Here is a 16,779-nt window from a genome sequence, read left to right on the forward strand (position 1 = left end):
TGTCATGCCTGGGTGTTTGAGGACACAGGGTGCCTTTGGTACGGCATGCAGAGTTTTGCGTTTGGCATCGGCTCTCTTCTCATCTGTCTGGACCACTGCCTATTGATCTGCTGCTTACAATACGGCAAGTCCAAGATCCGTTTCTGATCCACTCAGACCCATCTGACTCCACATGGACACATTTCTACACAAACCTTAAACCCCTTCCATGATGTAGTCTGTAGGAAACATCCCTTTCATTGAACCAATGTATTGATTTAAAGAGTCTCTGTGATTGCTTACACAACACAAAATTCAATTAGAGCTGAATTAGCTTCAGGAAAATGGTAAAGAATGTCAAGACTTCCCTTGAGTTTAAGAGCGCACATGCACACGCTGCTCGGATTGTCACAACAAAAGCTGACTAAGCAGCTTGGCTGCATCTCACTTCTTTAGGTCAAGGGATTGAGAGACGGCATGTGTCTTTGTTGTGGGTTTACACATTATTCTGGACTTTACGGTACCAGCTGCACCACCTAACTCTGCTGCTTGGTGCCATGGTCGTTCAATGGATCTTGACAAAGACCATATGATTTGAGCCAGACAGGGCTCTTCAGCCAATAAGAGAAAGTGCAGCTCGGTGTGTTGTTAAGGCTATATGGTTTCAATCGTCCTTTCTGAAGGTTACTCTGTTCAGTTTTTGATTAACAGAGGGGCGAAGATTCATTCAGTTGTCTTTATGGAGGATGTCATTTGTGTTACTCAGTATTGTGTTGGCTATTTAGCTTCACGGTTTGTTTGTTTGTTTGTTTTGTATCCGAGGTAACTTTGTGTTGCACTTGAAGAGAGGAGGCATCCATTTTTAAGCATACTCTAAATACATTATTCATAAAGGTGTGACAAAAAGGAGAGGCAAAAGAGGGAAGTGATCCAGATCTCACAAAAAAGTAGACATGAATAAATAAATACATTTAGTCTCACCTGGCTGATATGAAGAGAGATAATTACCACAGTGGTGGGATCCAGTCTAAGCCAACACATTTAAAGATTTTATTTGTAAATGTGTCTGTCAGACTCCTTTGGTCCCGCCTCTTTCCTCATTCTTCGTATTATTTAGGAAAACAGCATGAGAATGATCCTGAGTGTGCCCCTTCACTTCCTGGCAGACAAACAGTTAAAGGACCACTGCTCCTCTAGTCGCGTCTTTACGGTAGCCGTGCTCTTCCAATCCTGCAGCTCCGTCTCTTCCTGCGGTCACATCTTTGTAGCCAGAACTTCAGTGACGCGGTGACATTGGATTTTTTTTTTGTTGTTGTGTCATTTTGTTGTTATCCATTCAGGCTCTGCGTCCCTTTTCTGCCTTAATCGCGTTTATTTGTGCAGATCGTCTCACCGAGGCGCAGCGGCCGCGTCTCCGCTTCTTGGTGTTTTTAGTTGCGGACAGACAGAGAGCCCTGATCCATCAGCCGGCGTTTCAAGAGCTCAGCTTTACGGCTCAGATTCTTTATTAGACACAGTTACATAATCAGGTGGCTACTGACGCTTTTCTGGTCTTTAACAGCTGACTTGGTTTTCGCTCGGTCATTGTATTTTGCTGGAGTGAGAAAATTGCCGTCCGTGTTCATGCCAGATCTGCAGCGCTTTAGTTTTCCATACCATAGCATGAATCCTTTGTTGTTGGCCACTGCGCATCTCCAACAGCATCCACAGCAGAGCCAGACCCCCGGACACCCGGACTCTCCCTCAGGCCTCCTGCCCGACGTGGTTTTCGGAGGTCCCGATCCGGCGTCCTTTCTGCTGGGGGAGCCGGCCGGCCCGGGCCCCGATCATCCGGGGCCTGACTTCACCGCGCCCTCCCAGACCCAGACCTCCCCTTACCTGCAGCAGAACCACAGCGGACACTACCAGCCCCGCGCCGTGCCGCACCCCCCCGCAGCCATGGCCCTCAGAAACGACTTAGGATCCAACATCAGCGTCCTGAAGACCCTCAACCTGAGGTTCAGGTGTTTTCTGGCCAAAGTGCACGAGTTGGAGCGCAGAAATAAGATTTTGGAGAAGCAGCTGCAACAGGCGCTGGATGCCAACAAGGGCTGTGACAAGGGGACCCACACCCAGGAAGCAGGCGTCCAGACCGGATTTGTTGGTACCATAGCGCTCAGGCCGGGCTCCCTCCCCTTCCACAACACCAACAACTCAGCCAGGAGGCCTACAACCCTTTTCCCACCATCGGCCCACCAGCCTGCATCTGCTGAGAACACCAGTTCAACCCAAACCAACCCCTCCAACCCAGCCATCACCATCAGCCAGTCCTCCCCCTCTGTGGACTCCCCCGGCCCCAAACCTGCATCCACCACCAGCACAGGCCCGGGCAGCTCTGCCAACCCTCCTCCACGGTTCCTTCCGGGGACCATCTGGTCCTACAACCACACCCGTAAGTTTGGCCCCGGTGCGGAGCGTCTCACCAGCCCAGGAGTGTCCTGGGTGCACCCCGATGGAGTCGGGGTCCAGATTGACACCATCACGCCAGAGATAAGAGCCCTGTACAATGTCCTGGCCAAAGTGAAGAGGGAGAGGGACGAATATAAACGCAGGTAAATGGCTTTATTACACACACAGCAGGTTTACAGTCGTGTAGTTGTCATGGTCTCCTTTGGAGGAGTGAGCGGAGCTGTAGAGCAGCTACAGACCAACTGTCTCCAGAGCAGCCGAGTCAGCACAAAACCTCAACATTCATCGCCTCCAGCCTGACCCTGTGTCCGCTCGTGGCTGAACACAGAGGCAGGTGCTGCTGCTAGAAATACACCCAAAAAATGACCACGCCACAGGCTAAATATAAAGAAGAATGAAGGTCAGAGCTGGGCAGCGGGATGTTTGTGGCACAAGTGTTCACCTCTGAGCTCCCTTCAGAGTCGATGCATGGGTGGTTCAGTTTAGATAAATATTAGAGAAACAGCCATACTGAGCTCATGTTGACAGGTTTTTAATTTCTAAAACGGCACAAGTCTCTCATCGTGAATAAAATAACTGATGAGGTCACAGAAAGACAAATGCTGGAGGTTTTCCACCTAGGACAATGTCCCTTATGAGACAAACACAATAATGTTTGGGCAGTGACGGGGATTATACTACGTTCACATTTAAGTACAGGATTCTGGATATAGACTTAAAATGCTAACTCATCACAATTATTTTATTTCCAATTGACCAATTTTTTTCTAGAGCAAAAACTGAAACATTGAATGTTCCCATCCTTTGAAATGTGACTTCCTTCTGCTGTTCTTTGTCATATAGGGGAAAAAGAAGTTGGAAATGTCACCTTGGGCCGTTTTTTTTTTTTTTTTTAAACAGATACTGTAATATTTAAAAAATGTCAAATAAATGAATCTAAAATTAAAAGGCTGATTCGCCAAAGATAGAAGTGAAATGCTACTTGCAGGCCAGGGGTCGTGTGACATCTTCAGCTAAATTTCTTTATGCTGTCACTCATCTGTTTACAGTGCACTGATTCACAGCAGTGTCACCTGGATGCTGTATACACCTCATACGTGTGATAACTGGGGATTATGTATTGTCTGTCCTGTGTCTGCTGCAGACAGCCTCGTGTCCCGGGGCATTCAACAGCCTACTTCTTCATATTATGTCCGAATGAGCAGCCTTTCATTTTTGATGGGGGAGTCAGGAGGAGACTGACCACAGTAAAGTGGGCTCTTAGTGAACCAGAGGGAGGGAAGACCATGACATCCCAAGACATGATGACATTGGACATATTTAGATTGTATAAAGAGGGTTGAGGGACATTGTTCTCTGGCTGCTGGTCCAAAAGTTTTCTGCTGTCACAGCCTCTCTCTTGTTCATGACCTCTTTAGGTTCTTTTTCTCACGCAAACCCGACACTATCACGCACAGCGACTCCTTCCTTTGCATCTTTCATGCCCCCCCCCCCCACCCCTCGCCTTTACACTCCACACTGTATCTGCAATGCAGCATGCAGTGCAAGCTGTAACTGCTGGGTGGTTAGGGGGCTTGGCTTGCCAGAGGCAGCACTCTGTGTGTTCTCACCTTACTGATCAAACAAGCATCCTCCATGGCATCAACAACTCTTGTTTCATGACTCAGTTTCTTTCTTATTCCCGAAAACTTTCATGTGCTGCAGCAATCTGCATTTCAAACAGTATTTGTTGGAAAGGCTGTGGTCTCTGCAGTGCGTGGATTTCCCCTGAGCGTGTGTTATGTGAAGTGACTGAATCTGAGACCACATATAGGGGTCTTTGCTCGGGGTTTGAAGTGAAGCAAAGCATGGGCCAGTCATCCAAGCAATATCACAGCAGCGCACAACTCATTGATGATTCAGCTGGTTAATCACAGAGTCATACTCCGTCAATCACCTTTTCTTACTGGCATTATTTACTGCCTGCTGTTACATGCAGCTTGTACCTGGAGTTTATCCTGATTTTTTTCACCTCATACACTTACCTTCTTGTCATATCTTGCCATTCAGCCAGCTTGAAATCCAGTTTCTGTTTTTCATATATTCATCCACACAGACAGCAATGCAAGCTTTCATGCACAAATTAAACCTTTGAAACCAACTTGGTGTGCAAACTCAGACATGGACTGGAGGAGATGGGAGTCAAACTGCCGGGTACGCCCTGGATAGGTCTCCAGTGTGTCACAGGACAAACATACAGAGAAAAACAGCCACTCAAAGTCTGGCCTACAACAACTGAAAGCCATTGATCAACTTCAGCATTCATGTCTCTGGATTGTGGGAAGAGACTGGAGACCCTGGTGGGACCCAGACAGGCCACAGGGCTTCAACCCAGAACCTTCTTGCTGTGAGGCAACAGTGCTGCCTATGCCTCTAATATATATGCAATTTCTGTCTCCTCTAACTGTCTGTGTTAATGATTTACTCTTTCACTTTCTCCCTTTCTTCATCTCTTAGATGGGAAGAGGAATACACTATGAGGATGGACCTGCAACAAAAGATTGCAGACCTGCAGGAGGTAAAAGCTTGTATGTGTTTTTGTGTATGTAGGTAAAGATGACTGCAGACCAACCATGCATTATATATTAGTCACTTAACATTACACATCAACGCAAGACCACGTGCAACCAGACACCGTTTGATACTGAGGAGGGCCTGACCAGTGTTATTGATGTATGAATAAGTCAACAAGGAGACGTAGAGAATGGCGATGCCATCAGTAGAGCAAATTATGCATTTAGGATTTACGATGTTTTCGTGCACATGAAGTAGAAGTCGTCGATGACCTCCACCTGCATAATGTAAAGAGAGTAAGGAGGAAGCTGTGTGAGGGCTGGGATTTTTTTGTGCATGTTGGCACTCAGCGGTTACACGTCTCTTTCTTTATGGCCTCCTTTTATCTGCAGGACCTGCAGGAGAGTGAGGGCTGTCAGGACGAACTGGCCCTCAGAGTTCAGCAGCTGAAGGCAGAGTTGGTTCTCTTCAAAGGTCTCATGAGCAATGTGAGCACTGGACAGCTCTGCACATATATACTGCCGTGTACCAGTCATACAAACACACTCAGCGAGTAGCACTAATCAGATGATCCAACGGACTTAGCGCAGCAACACTTTTGTTGCTATCCGTTTGGTACCACTTTCCAATGAAGCATGTTATGAAACTCTCATACGTTGTGAAATTGTGTGCTGTATCAGCAAATGGTACCATAACTTTGCTTTGAGGGAATTCCCCATTAAGTCTTGCTTGCGTCTTCCTTCCTCCTTACAGAACCTGTCAGAGCTGGACAGTAAGATTCAGGAGAAAGCCATGAAGGTGGACATGGACATCTGCCGCAGGATTGACATCACTGCTCGTCTGTGTGATGTAGCTCAGCAAAGGAACTGTGAAGATGTCATCCAGATGTACCAGGTGCCGAGACCAAAACTCACTAGATCATTTCTGGTGCTTTTGTTTTCATATGTTCATCTGATCAATTAAATTGCTTTCTGAAAGAGTTCATTGATAACGATGAATCCTGATTACATCCTTGTAGGCTCCCAACAATCAGTCATCCCTAAACTGCCGTAGGAAACAAACTCCCCTGTCATTTAACGGGAGTGAGTGTGACGAACCTGTCAGCACCTCTGAGAGTGACGGAGGCGTGGTCAAAGATGAGGACCACTGTGGTTCATCGGCCAATCAGATCAATGAGGAGATGCAGAGGATGCTGAACCAACTGTGAGTCGTCTGAATTCAAAACGCGATGAGAGTCCGCAAGTCCTGCAGCGCAGCTAACTAGTTTTCAATGCGTGGATGTGTTCTTCTGTATTCTCTAGGCGTGAATGTGAGTTTGAGGATGACTGTGACAGTCTGGCTTGGGAGGAAACTGAGGAAACCCTGCTTCTTTGGGAGGACTTCCCAGGATGCACTTTGCCTCCTGATCCCACCCACCCGCCTGGAGAGGTAGGCTTCAGCAAATGTTCCTGTTTAAAGCAACCTACAATAATTTAGATTTTTGCGAAAGCATTTTCTGTCTGTTTTGATTTTTTTCCCTTACATCCTTTAACGCCTTTAGTGAATATCTTAATTTTAGTTCTGATCTTCAGGCTCTCAGTCGTCATCCTTCAGACAGCAGCATGTGTGTTGATATTGTTACTGTGGAGTTACTGTGCAGAGCAGCAGGTTGATTTGTTTGTGGAGACAGTTTCCTCTCTTGTCTGATTTTGCTGCACGTCTGGCAGGCGGTGTCCTAACCTTCGCTGCTCTGCTAGGACAAAACACAGAACGCACACAGACACAGAGACAACACGCTCACATGCACACTCTGATAGATGTGGTGTTTGGCCTGCATCCCTGTGCAGCGTGCTTGTTTCCAAGAAATGGATGTAGGTATTTGTTTTCATTCAGCGGCTGTGCGTTTGTTTGAACAGTCTGCTGCCCCTTCAGAGGCAGGAGCTGCGCTGGTCAGTAAAATTTGAGCCGATGGAGCAGAAAGCCAGCTGTGTGCTTTAACAGCAGCATCATTTTCTTTGCGTCTGATTTTTAAATGATTAGAACACAATCCCCTTAACTTTGTTGCATAAATTTAATACCACCAAAAATAATGACACACTGAGAATCTCTTTCTCTCTCTACCAGGAGGACACTCTGGAAAAGGTGATTAATGACACAGAATGTCTGTTTAAGTCTCGAGAGAAGGAATACCAAGAGACAATTGACCAGATTGAGGTTAGACAGCTCTTTGATATTTACCTCTTCCAAATATGTCAAGTTGCTTGTGTTCTTGCAAATGTTTCACTCATATCAGCTGCTGGTTTGTTCTTTCTTTCACTGTCAGGACTTATTCTCGTGTCTTTTGCACTGCATATTCATCAAGCAAGAGGTTTAATCAGCTCGTAGTAGTATAACATACTTGTCTGTTATCACGACCGTTCATTTTCTATCGTAAACAAATCAAGAGGAGAAAAATATGGCTCAGCGTCTGTGATCACCATCTGGTATATTTCTGACTGTAGCTGGAACTGGCCACAGCCAAGAGTGACATGAATCGACACCTGCATGAATACATGGAGATGTGCTCGATGAAGAGAGGCCTCGATGTTCAGATGGAGACCTGCAGGAGACTCATCACACAGAGTGGAGAGAGGTAACATACACATGATATGCACGCACACGCACACACGCACACACACACACGCACACACTCCCACTCCCTTTCAGAATGCATCATCTCTCTTACTGCTCTGCCATTTTCTTCAGCTAATGCCTTGTTTAACATGACCTGTAGTTTCTTAACGTAACACAAAAGGTTTCTGTCCAGTATTCATACAAACATGAATCAGATTGTAAGGACAGTATAGTGTCCTTTCCACTGTAAGGAAATATAAACTGTTACTAATATTAATTTCATTAATTATGTATTTACAGCTTATTACCTTGATTGTTAATAGGGGGAATTGTTTTGATCTGAATGTTGTTTTTGGTCAGCAACTAACTGGAAATGTACAAACTAAATGCTGTCCACATCCATCTGTGCTTAATGGGGAAGAACCATAAACCATAAAATGAACCATATAAAATCTGTTCTTCTAGGAAAAGCTAAAATAAATTCTGGTTTTATTTGCTGGGGAAAAAAGAAATCTCATATACTTGTCCCATTTTCTAACCTGCATCTCTGCGCTGTCTCTTGCAGTAACTCTGCAACACCCGTGTCCTCCGACGAAAGTGACCAGAGAGACCACGACAAGTCGTCGACGTCTCCACCTATGTCCTCGAGCGCTGGGAGGTCTTGACACTTCCTCACCCCGGCAGCAGCGGCGGCTGCTGACCTGTGACCTCCGCTGAATCCAGCTATACAGTACCACACCAGTGCAATATACACCTGTAACTATGGCAACACCATGTTTACATTTGATCCTCTTTCTTCACTGACTCATATCATTTATTCTTGCGCTGTCCATCCAAATCAGCTTCAGTCTGAGACTCTGAGCAATGAAGCTGCAGTTGAGTTGCAGAGTTGGGTGGTGCTGGATGATGGTGAATTAACTGTGTGTCAGCGGGGCTGTGTCCCGCTGATGCACTGAGGCAGCGCAGTGCTGTAGGCTGCAGAAAAGCATAGCATGACTTTTTCACTCCACACGCACCAACAAGCACTTGTTAACCTGGGCATCTTTATCTTACAATAATCGAATACACATTTAAATAACCGTATATTATACAGTAACCTTGACGGCTTCAGCGCTAACTCCACAAAATATACAGGCCTGGACTTTACATTTTCTCTACAAACCAACAAAAAAGAAGAATCACTCAGTCTAACACTGCAGCTGATACATGAAATAGTGCACCAATGAGAGTCAAATGCGAGTCTGGTGTTGGTATTGATGAGTCTAAAAACTGATGCGATGTCATGACTCAGCATTTAACTGCCTTGCTGCTGCAGATTGGCTTGCTTTGTATATGAGAAGAGTTAAAACGATCAAATAATGGGTAAAGTGAAGATCAAATAATCAAATCAATATCTTTTCTAAATTTAGCAAAAAAAAATGAAGTCAAAAAGATGATGAAAAAAGCAAACCCAAAACACTAGCTGTGTGTAAAGTGGAGCAGCAGAGCTGTGTCCCTGCATACCAAATGCCTTGTCCCTCTTGCCGGCATTGCAGGGAATGATTTTTGAAAAGAAAGCTCTCGTTGATCATGTAGTCTGTTTTTTTTTTTAATGTAGTTTGTTGTTTACTGTCTGAGAGAGAGGAAAATGATGCATTAAATCTTTGGATATTTGGCCAGTAATAGCTCATCATGTGACAAAGTTCCACCATAGTTAATACTAGAATGGCATTCAGAGAGCGCTCTGCCAATGTCAGACAACATACACCAGATTGAAGAGATTAAAATCCTGACTCATGCTCAAAAATGAAATGGGTCCTGCTGTGGCAGAAAAAAACAGACATGGGTGGAAACATATTCTCCTTATGACTGAGCTATTACATTTCAGCAGCATCTGTTAGCATCACTTAGAAGAAGCCACCAAATTTCTCAGTGGAAACAAATGATCAGCATTGCTTAGGTGAGTCAGATGACGCATAGAATCTTTCAACACAAACGTGATTATTTAGGATTAAAAATACGTTGAATGAGCTGAACATCAGATGAGGCTGTCTGAAGTTTGTGTTTTCTTTAAACAGAGCTGCATGAGAAAACTACAATAGGCGTGAAGGATCTTCTCAGAAGGAAGTTTATTTCTTTTGTCTGGTGCAGTGGAACATCGCTGATCTGGAGTCAGCTTTGCTCTACGCTCTGCATCACTGACACTCAGACAAGAAAAACACTGCATGGTGAAGTGCATTGACAGCCAAGTGTTAGGTAGGAGCTGTTAATGATTAGTCTTATTTCAGCAGTTATCCTTAGTTTAGAGTGAAGGCTATACTGTTAGAGGTGCATGATGAATCATTTTAAGGAAAGCGAAAGAACAAAGAGATGTTAGCCAGTTAGTGCCAAAATTAAATGAAAATAGTCGTATATATGAATGAACAGGAGGTTGCTGAAAAAAATTGAACACATAAATATAGCTGCCGAAGCTATTTCACCAAGGTGCTTGATGTATATAACGAAAACTATTTTTGAGCCTATAAATGTTTGCACATAGAAAGGAAGAGCAAAGCAAAAATGTACTATATGAAACATTCAGCACTATTACTTCTATAACAAAAAGGTTAACACTCTGGAAATAGAAACCAATATTTCTTTTCTTCATATTTTCCTGATCTATTACATGTTGCTGGTGGGGTACTAGAATAACAAATTAACATGAAAACATACCTCATTTTTACTTTATTTAATGCTATTCTGGGCACATTTCAAAATGAAGTTCAGATATACAGCTGAGGATACTGCTGGAAATTGACTGTTTGGGGGAACACGCCCCTGTCAATCATCTGTTATGAAGCACTGATATGGTAATATAGTCCTGGCTGTGGTTTGTTACGTGTGGTGGAAGCAGGTGAAATTTATTTCTTCTGCCTCTACTGTAATAGTAATAGAACCAGAAGGGCAGCGGTTCTGAAGCTTAAATAAACTCATGCATGTGTGGCTGGTGGAATCAGCTGACTACGGTGGTTCACCACAGTTAGGGATTTCAGAAATATGTGAGTTATAACACACACCGTTTGTCTTTATACAGTTTTACTTTCATGCACTGAGTGAGTCTCTATGTATGCATGTGCCAGTGTGTATGTTTTTGAGTGTCATGTCTGTACAGTGAGTGTTTTTAAAAGACTTTTACTGTGGCAAATGCACAACATAAAGAAGCAGCAAACAGAACAAGTCCAATTTGATATCTTCCCTGTGTAAATTTCGAAGTGAAATCCCACAGCGAGTCATCTTTCGTGAATATCGACTCAAAAATATGGATGTACAAATCAAATGAAGATGGAAATCTTTTTTCCGTTGATACTTTTTATCTATGTATGTATGTGTGTGTTGTCGCCAAGTAAAGTCCATTTAAAAATAACTCAAGTTAAAAGTATTGAAATGCAAATGCTTTAGCAAAATGACTGTATGATGGCTTTGATATTATGTATACAAAGGAAGTGTAGCTTTGAATATATACTTGTGTTTAAAGACTGCAGAAGAAAATGTCTACAGTCACACATCTGATACAATTTCAAACTGGGGACAATGACCTGACTTCTCTTTGTAGCTTTAAGTGGAGTTCACAGCCGTAGATTTGTCTTTTTCTTGGTCTAGATCATATTTGGTGTCACACAGCAATTTCATGTTAATCCTGAGTATTGATCAAATACTCCAGATGTGTGTCTTTGCAACTTTAAACGTCAAGACAAAGCAACTGTGACTAAAAAGCTTCACAGCAGAACTAGTCTGTAATGTGTCAAGAGAGACTGAAAGAATAAAAGATGCAACTGAGCAACAAGCTAATGTGTTTTTTTTTTTGGTTTTTTTTTTTGTGCGACACAACAAATGTTCCAAGTCAACTTTTTCCTGTTCACTTTAACATTAGCTATCTTCTCTCTACACCAAGACTATTAAATAAGTGTAAATCTCAAATCAGAGAGGCTAAAGAACTATATGTAATACTTATTTTGACCACAAGAGGTGGAAGTACAGTGCTACCTCAGGTGAAAATGGACAACAAGTGTTCATTAGTTTTTTCCATCTATCCTAATCATAAGGAACATATGTTGCGCTCTGCCTTTTTACTGATAGTCCTATTTAGTGATGTACAGTCCCCTAACCATAAGCCTTGTGGCTAAAATTGGTATTACAAAAACAAACACAAATCATACATACAAATCCCATGAAGAAAGATGGATGAAAATGTATTCAACGGATTTGTCTTTCATCCCCCGTTAACCATATTATTATATAATATTAGACTGATTTACTTTTTTTTACAACTATATACTTCAATGACTGAATGGAATAATCAGCCAGGATTTTCTTCCTCACATTTTGCTTTTTTGCCCCACAAATAAATAGACCAATTTTTACAATCTTTTACAATCTGGTTGTGTGTGTTACATCCCTTTACATCCCTTCTCCCTTAACCAGCCAATTTGTAGCATCACATTGTACATTTGCACATTTACAGCTTTGACATTATATTTACAGCATGAATGAGTCTGTGTGTGAGAGCTGAAGGTGTAAACAGGACGGCAGCAGATGGGTAAAGATAAGTAGGCGACAGAAACAGGAAGATATAGTCAGGTAAGGAAACAGTGACAGTTTGGGCTGGAGTGTATGAGAAGACAGAGAGAGAAGAGTCACAGCCTGAAGAAGTTAAAACAACAGGAGATTATCACACGCATTATACTGAAGGTAATACGTTCTTTTTTTATTTTCGCCATATTTTAATGTAGACCTATTTATAATATAGACCTATAGATTTTTTTTTTTGTTTTGTTTGGGCAGTACAAATTACAGAAAGCGCACTCTTTTCCAAAAATGATAGTACACCTAATGTATGAAATTTTTTCTCAATAGAATGGGGCTTGTGCAATACTTTGTGGCTGTCCTGATGTTGCCTGCACAGTTGGTGTTCACCACCCCACTGGTAACAATACATTTACTCTTTTTCTTCAGTTTATATCCTTAAAATATTTTGTAATTATACCAAAAAAAATCTAGCTCAAGGGACGCTTGCTTTTCAATAACAAGAAATGATTAAAAAAACTCAGGTTGCTCATTGCCATTGTTAGTGTTCATGTTCAATTGTTTCAATGTGTTAACAGAGTTCTTATTCCACCAAAGACCAATCAATGTGCCCCCCAGGTAAGATAGTTTTTATATCTGATAGTAACTTCTTTTATTCCTGTATTGCTCTTTCTGTATGTTCTATGTCTGGCTTTGATTCACTGATTGCAATGAATGAATCAACAGTGATTAGTATTTGGAAATGTTTATGCAACACTGCGACGTATAGTATTTATATGTCTTTCTCTGTGCCTGTTTTTCTTTCTGCCTTGATGAAAAATGACGCGTACTGCTCGCTGAGTTTGTGCCGTACGACCACATCCTTCATTGATATGCAAGCTAGAAGAGCAGACTGTCGCTGCTCCCCTTCTCATCCGGTTGCTTTCATTTCCTTCTTTCTTCTCTGTCAGGTAAGTTTCTGGAGTCTGGTGAGTGTAAGCCCTGTCCTGCAGGAAGCTTCACAACTAAGAAGAACTATGAAGAAAGCTGCCATGATTGTTTCAGAGACTGCAGGCAAGGTAGAGAAACTATGATTAATTTCCATTAACTTAAAGGTTTCCTCTGCCCCTGCGGTGATGTCAGGGATCATTGGGTTTCAATAATAAAGTGAAAATATATGCCACTAATGTGTTTGCGTATCTTGAAAGAAGATGGTGCTAAAGTACAATTTTTTTTTTCCCCCTCCAAATCAGATCATCATCTGAAGGTGGTTCAGAACTGCACCAGCACGTCTGATCTGAAGTGTGTCTGTGAAGATGGTTATCAATGTGCTGAGAGGGTCCGATACTCAGAGAACTGTGCATTGTGTGTCAAGACTGTGGTAGAGACACAAAGTGGTAAATACTAAATACAGCAGCTCCAAAACTCTGTCAGACCAGACAGGATTCAACCAGTAGGGGGCCCCTCCATCACAAACAAATCTAATAAAAAAAAAAAAGAGAATACATTAGGCATCCACATGCGACATCCACATGTAAAGTGTTAACAGGAAAATCTGCCCAAACATCGTAGGTAAAGAATTCACTGAAGAAGATTCCTCTCGGATGAATCAGTACAAGAACTGGCCATAGCAATGAAACACTGAAATTCCCCCAAATTGTTGAAATATGAGATATGAAAGAAATGGAAATGTTGCTTTCAGACCAGTTGTGGGATTACATATAGATTCACTATAACTCTTACAATTTCCAAAACAAGTCTGCTTTACTTACCACTGACAAGGGACCGTTTATGACAGTTTGCAAGTTGTAATTAACGGCTTTACTGACGGTTCAAATGTAATACTTCATGGACCAATTGATAGCAAATAGAGAATAGGTGTTCAATGGCAGAACAATCACTGTGAAATGTTAACAGTAAGCCGTTTTATCGTTTGAATAATGACGTTTCTTTTTATTTATTTATTTTTTAATAAGGATGCTCTTGTAACAGTGAACCTTGTTTAAAAGAAGATTTTTGGAATAATCCCACTCTTTACGTGATTTGTGTTAGTTTGATTATGATTGGCTCTCCTAGTTTCTCCTCAGCTATCATCCTGGCCATGATTCTGCAACATGCTCTGCAGTCACATTTGTCTTGAACTGGTGTCATTTCACGAACCGATAAATCGCTCCCTCCTGCACTTGCAGACTTTAGTATCACAGCAGCTGTGCTAATATTTATGTACCGACCAGGAAACAGACACACTCAGCCAGCAGGATAACAATAAAAACAGTCCTTCATTCCAATGCCAGGATCAAAAACAGGAAGCCAGTCAGTACGAAAGTCAGGAGTCTGAGGTCAAGGAGCAAAAACTTAGATGAGGGAACAGAAAACAACGGCTGGATACAACTGCAACATCCAACAAGGCAATTGGGGACAGCAGGAAGGAGAAGGAGGGTTTAAATACACCAGGGAAGGGTTGGATAAAACCGGAAGTGATGAGCCAGAAACAGTGCTTTCAAAATAAAAACACACCACAGACTGAATGTTTTTGTTCTCTGATTGTAAATAGCTGTGACGTCCCGACATGATGAGCAGACCTCTGTTACCTCAGAGCATAGCAGCACTTCTCCTGAACCCTGCCAAGTTCCAGAGTGAGTTGTTCACTTCCTGACATACAGCACTTCTCAGATATTGTTCCACTATTAAAGTACTAAATACTTATGTAACATTTTACTCACATCTCACACAGATGCCTGAAGTCTGCCCCACCAACTCCCAGTGCAGGTGAGGGTGTGTGTGAAAAAAAAAAAAGTCTTTTAGAATATAATTTATTTGTCTGGTTTTCAGACACACAGATCAGTTTCTATCTATGCTGCTGGCCTGGCTGCAGGAGTGGGAATGTTTGGTGTCATGTTGGATCAGAAATTATAAAGGATGTCATGACATTGAATTTGCTGATCCTCTATGTGTTTTTATCTGGTTGCACCTTGAGGTGAACTATCCTGCAGGATGCCGTAGCCTTGTCTCACAACCTCTCTCACCATATGCATCTTTACATGTATCCAACGTAACTGAAATAATGTTATAGACCATGGCATCTCCTGCAAGATAGGTGTACACACACACAGACACACACACGCGCGCACACAAAGCTGTGAGTGTGACTATAGACTCTGTCTTGTCTCTTTCAGATGTCAGTAGTAGTAGGCTGGCAGCCATCTTTGGTTCATTGGCTTTTACAGGATGTTTGGCCCTTATGGGCCTGTTCTGCTTCTGCTGCCCCGGAGATGAAACATATTTTAAGAGAGGTAAGTTGGTGATTAAATTCAGGGCAGAATCAATGTCTGGGCTCGCAGTCAAATCTTCTGGTTGCCTCAACGTCTGGCAGACAGGAAATATTTTTCATAAGAAGTTTAAAAATGACTAGATCACCTGTTTAGTGGCTTGTGTTGACTCATCATTGATGGACCAATGTCAAGAAATCCATCACTTGGCTCTTTCTCATTACTTAATCTACTCTTTTACAGCTATTGCAAAGTTATGTCACAAAGTAAGTATCGAAATGATCCTGGTGCTTATTTTATCATATATTAACATATTAATATTATTTTCAGCAAACTAATTCCCATGTTCTTTTTGAGGCAAGGCAAGATGCTTCTCACATGCCAAGTGAGTCAAGTCTTCAGTTCCCCAGGGACACATTCAGCCCAAAGCAGCAGCCACCATCCATTTCAGCAGCCAATCTGGGTACTGATGAGTGAAATGAGAACTTTCATGTGGAATAGTTGACTCACAGTTGGGGGCATTATGAAAATATTAATAATAATAAAACCAAAACTCTAAAAGCAGCTGTGTTACTGTTCTGACTCTGAGTTGGACCAAGTCTGTAAACTAAAATGTTCTGCATCTGCAGGACAACTAAAAAATCACCTCTTCCTGCGTTTTTAGGTCCAGTACATGTCCACAGTGCCGGGACGGTCATCTTCAGCTTGCTCAACCAGTTTACAGGACAAGTTGGAGAAACAATTAAAGGTGGACACACAGCTGAGATGGTGGGAAGTGAAGGAGAAGATGATGACAGAGACTGTCCCGCGCATCAAGCCACCCCTTCTCCCAGTATTCATCTCTCTGAGGAGAAGAGCGGAGAGACTGACAGTATGTTCTTCCCCTCCCAGGAGCAGGGAAAGGACTGCCACATATCCAAAGAGGAGGAGCTATGATACGTAGAAGAATTCCCAGAGCATTTTTCCTGGTGGTTATGACCACAACCATGAATACCATCCTTTTAGAGGAAGTAATTATGAAACTTTGAAACTACAGATGAGTGTGTAGCACATTTCATCTTCCTCTTGAGACTCGTGAATTCTTACAGTTCTCTAAGGTGGATTTGCTGCATGCTCGGGGAAAACCTTTGGTGGTTAAAACAGCAGAAATGTTAATTCTGTGATTAACAGCTAAGAATCGATTTTTCTATTTCTTGTTGTAATTTAATAAATCCTGTAAATACTGTTTGATAAGCCTTGTAGTCGCTCTTTAAAGTCTTTGACCTAAATGTTTCAGGTTTTTAATAATTATTTGACATTTTACTTGTAATAACATTTTATTTTGAATAAAGAAAATTAGGTGGAAATGGAAATACTTACAAAACATTCAACTGATATCATCTAACAACAAAACTGCAGTAATACATATGCGCGTAAA

General features: G+C 42.3%; 2 protein-coding genes across 4 annotated transcripts; both read left to right on the top strand.

The window, feature by feature from the left end:
* The first annotated feature begins 1,256 nt into the window (after positions 1–1,256).
* On the top strand, positions 1,257–11,336 carry iffo1b (intermediate filament family orphan 1b). 3 transcript variants are annotated; one of them, XM_029503979.1, is made up of 9 exons: positions 1,257–2,570; positions 4,924–4,984; positions 5,373–5,468; positions 5,734–5,907; positions 5,999–6,183; positions 6,282–6,408; positions 7,084–7,173; positions 7,461–7,591; positions 8,138–11,336. In XM_029503979.1, exons 1-9 carry the CDS (start codon positions 1,603–1,605, stop codon positions 8,235–8,237), a joined length of 1,932 nt encoding a protein of 643 aa, XP_029359839.1. In that variant the 5' UTR covers positions 1,257–1,602; the 3' UTR covers positions 8,238–11,336. The 3 variants fall into 3 exon arrangements, with proteins under 3 accessions (XP_029359839.1, XP_029359840.1, XP_029359841.1); XM_029503980.1 differs by having other exon boundaries at positions 5,734–5,874; positions 8,138–8,268; XM_029503981.1 differs by lacking the exons at positions 7,084–7,173; positions 7,461–7,591; positions 8,138–11,336 and having other exon boundaries at positions 6,282–6,828.
* An 822-nt stretch (positions 11,337–12,158) lies between these two features.
* On the top strand, positions 12,159–16,714 carry LOC115044819 (uncharacterized). The gene is made up of 11 exons (XM_029504097.1): positions 12,159–12,279; positions 12,445–12,514; positions 12,693–12,732; positions 13,065–13,172; positions 13,347–13,490; positions 14,648–14,729; positions 14,828–14,862; positions 15,270–15,386; positions 15,606–15,628; positions 15,720–15,825; positions 16,027–16,714. Exons 2-11 carry the CDS (start codon positions 12,446–12,448, stop codon positions 16,296–16,298), a joined length of 996 nt encoding a protein of 331 aa, XP_029359957.1. The 5' UTR covers positions 12,159–12,279; position 12,445; the 3' UTR covers positions 16,299–16,714.
* The last annotated feature ends 65 nt before the right edge of the window (positions 16,715–16,779 follow it).

Source organism: Echeneis naucrates, chromosome 6 (assembly GCF_900963305.1).
Source record: "Echeneis naucrates chromosome 6, fEcheNa1.1, whole genome shotgun sequence".
NCBI lineage: Eukaryota > Metazoa > Chordata > Actinopteri > Carangiformes > Echeneidae > Echeneis > Echeneis naucrates.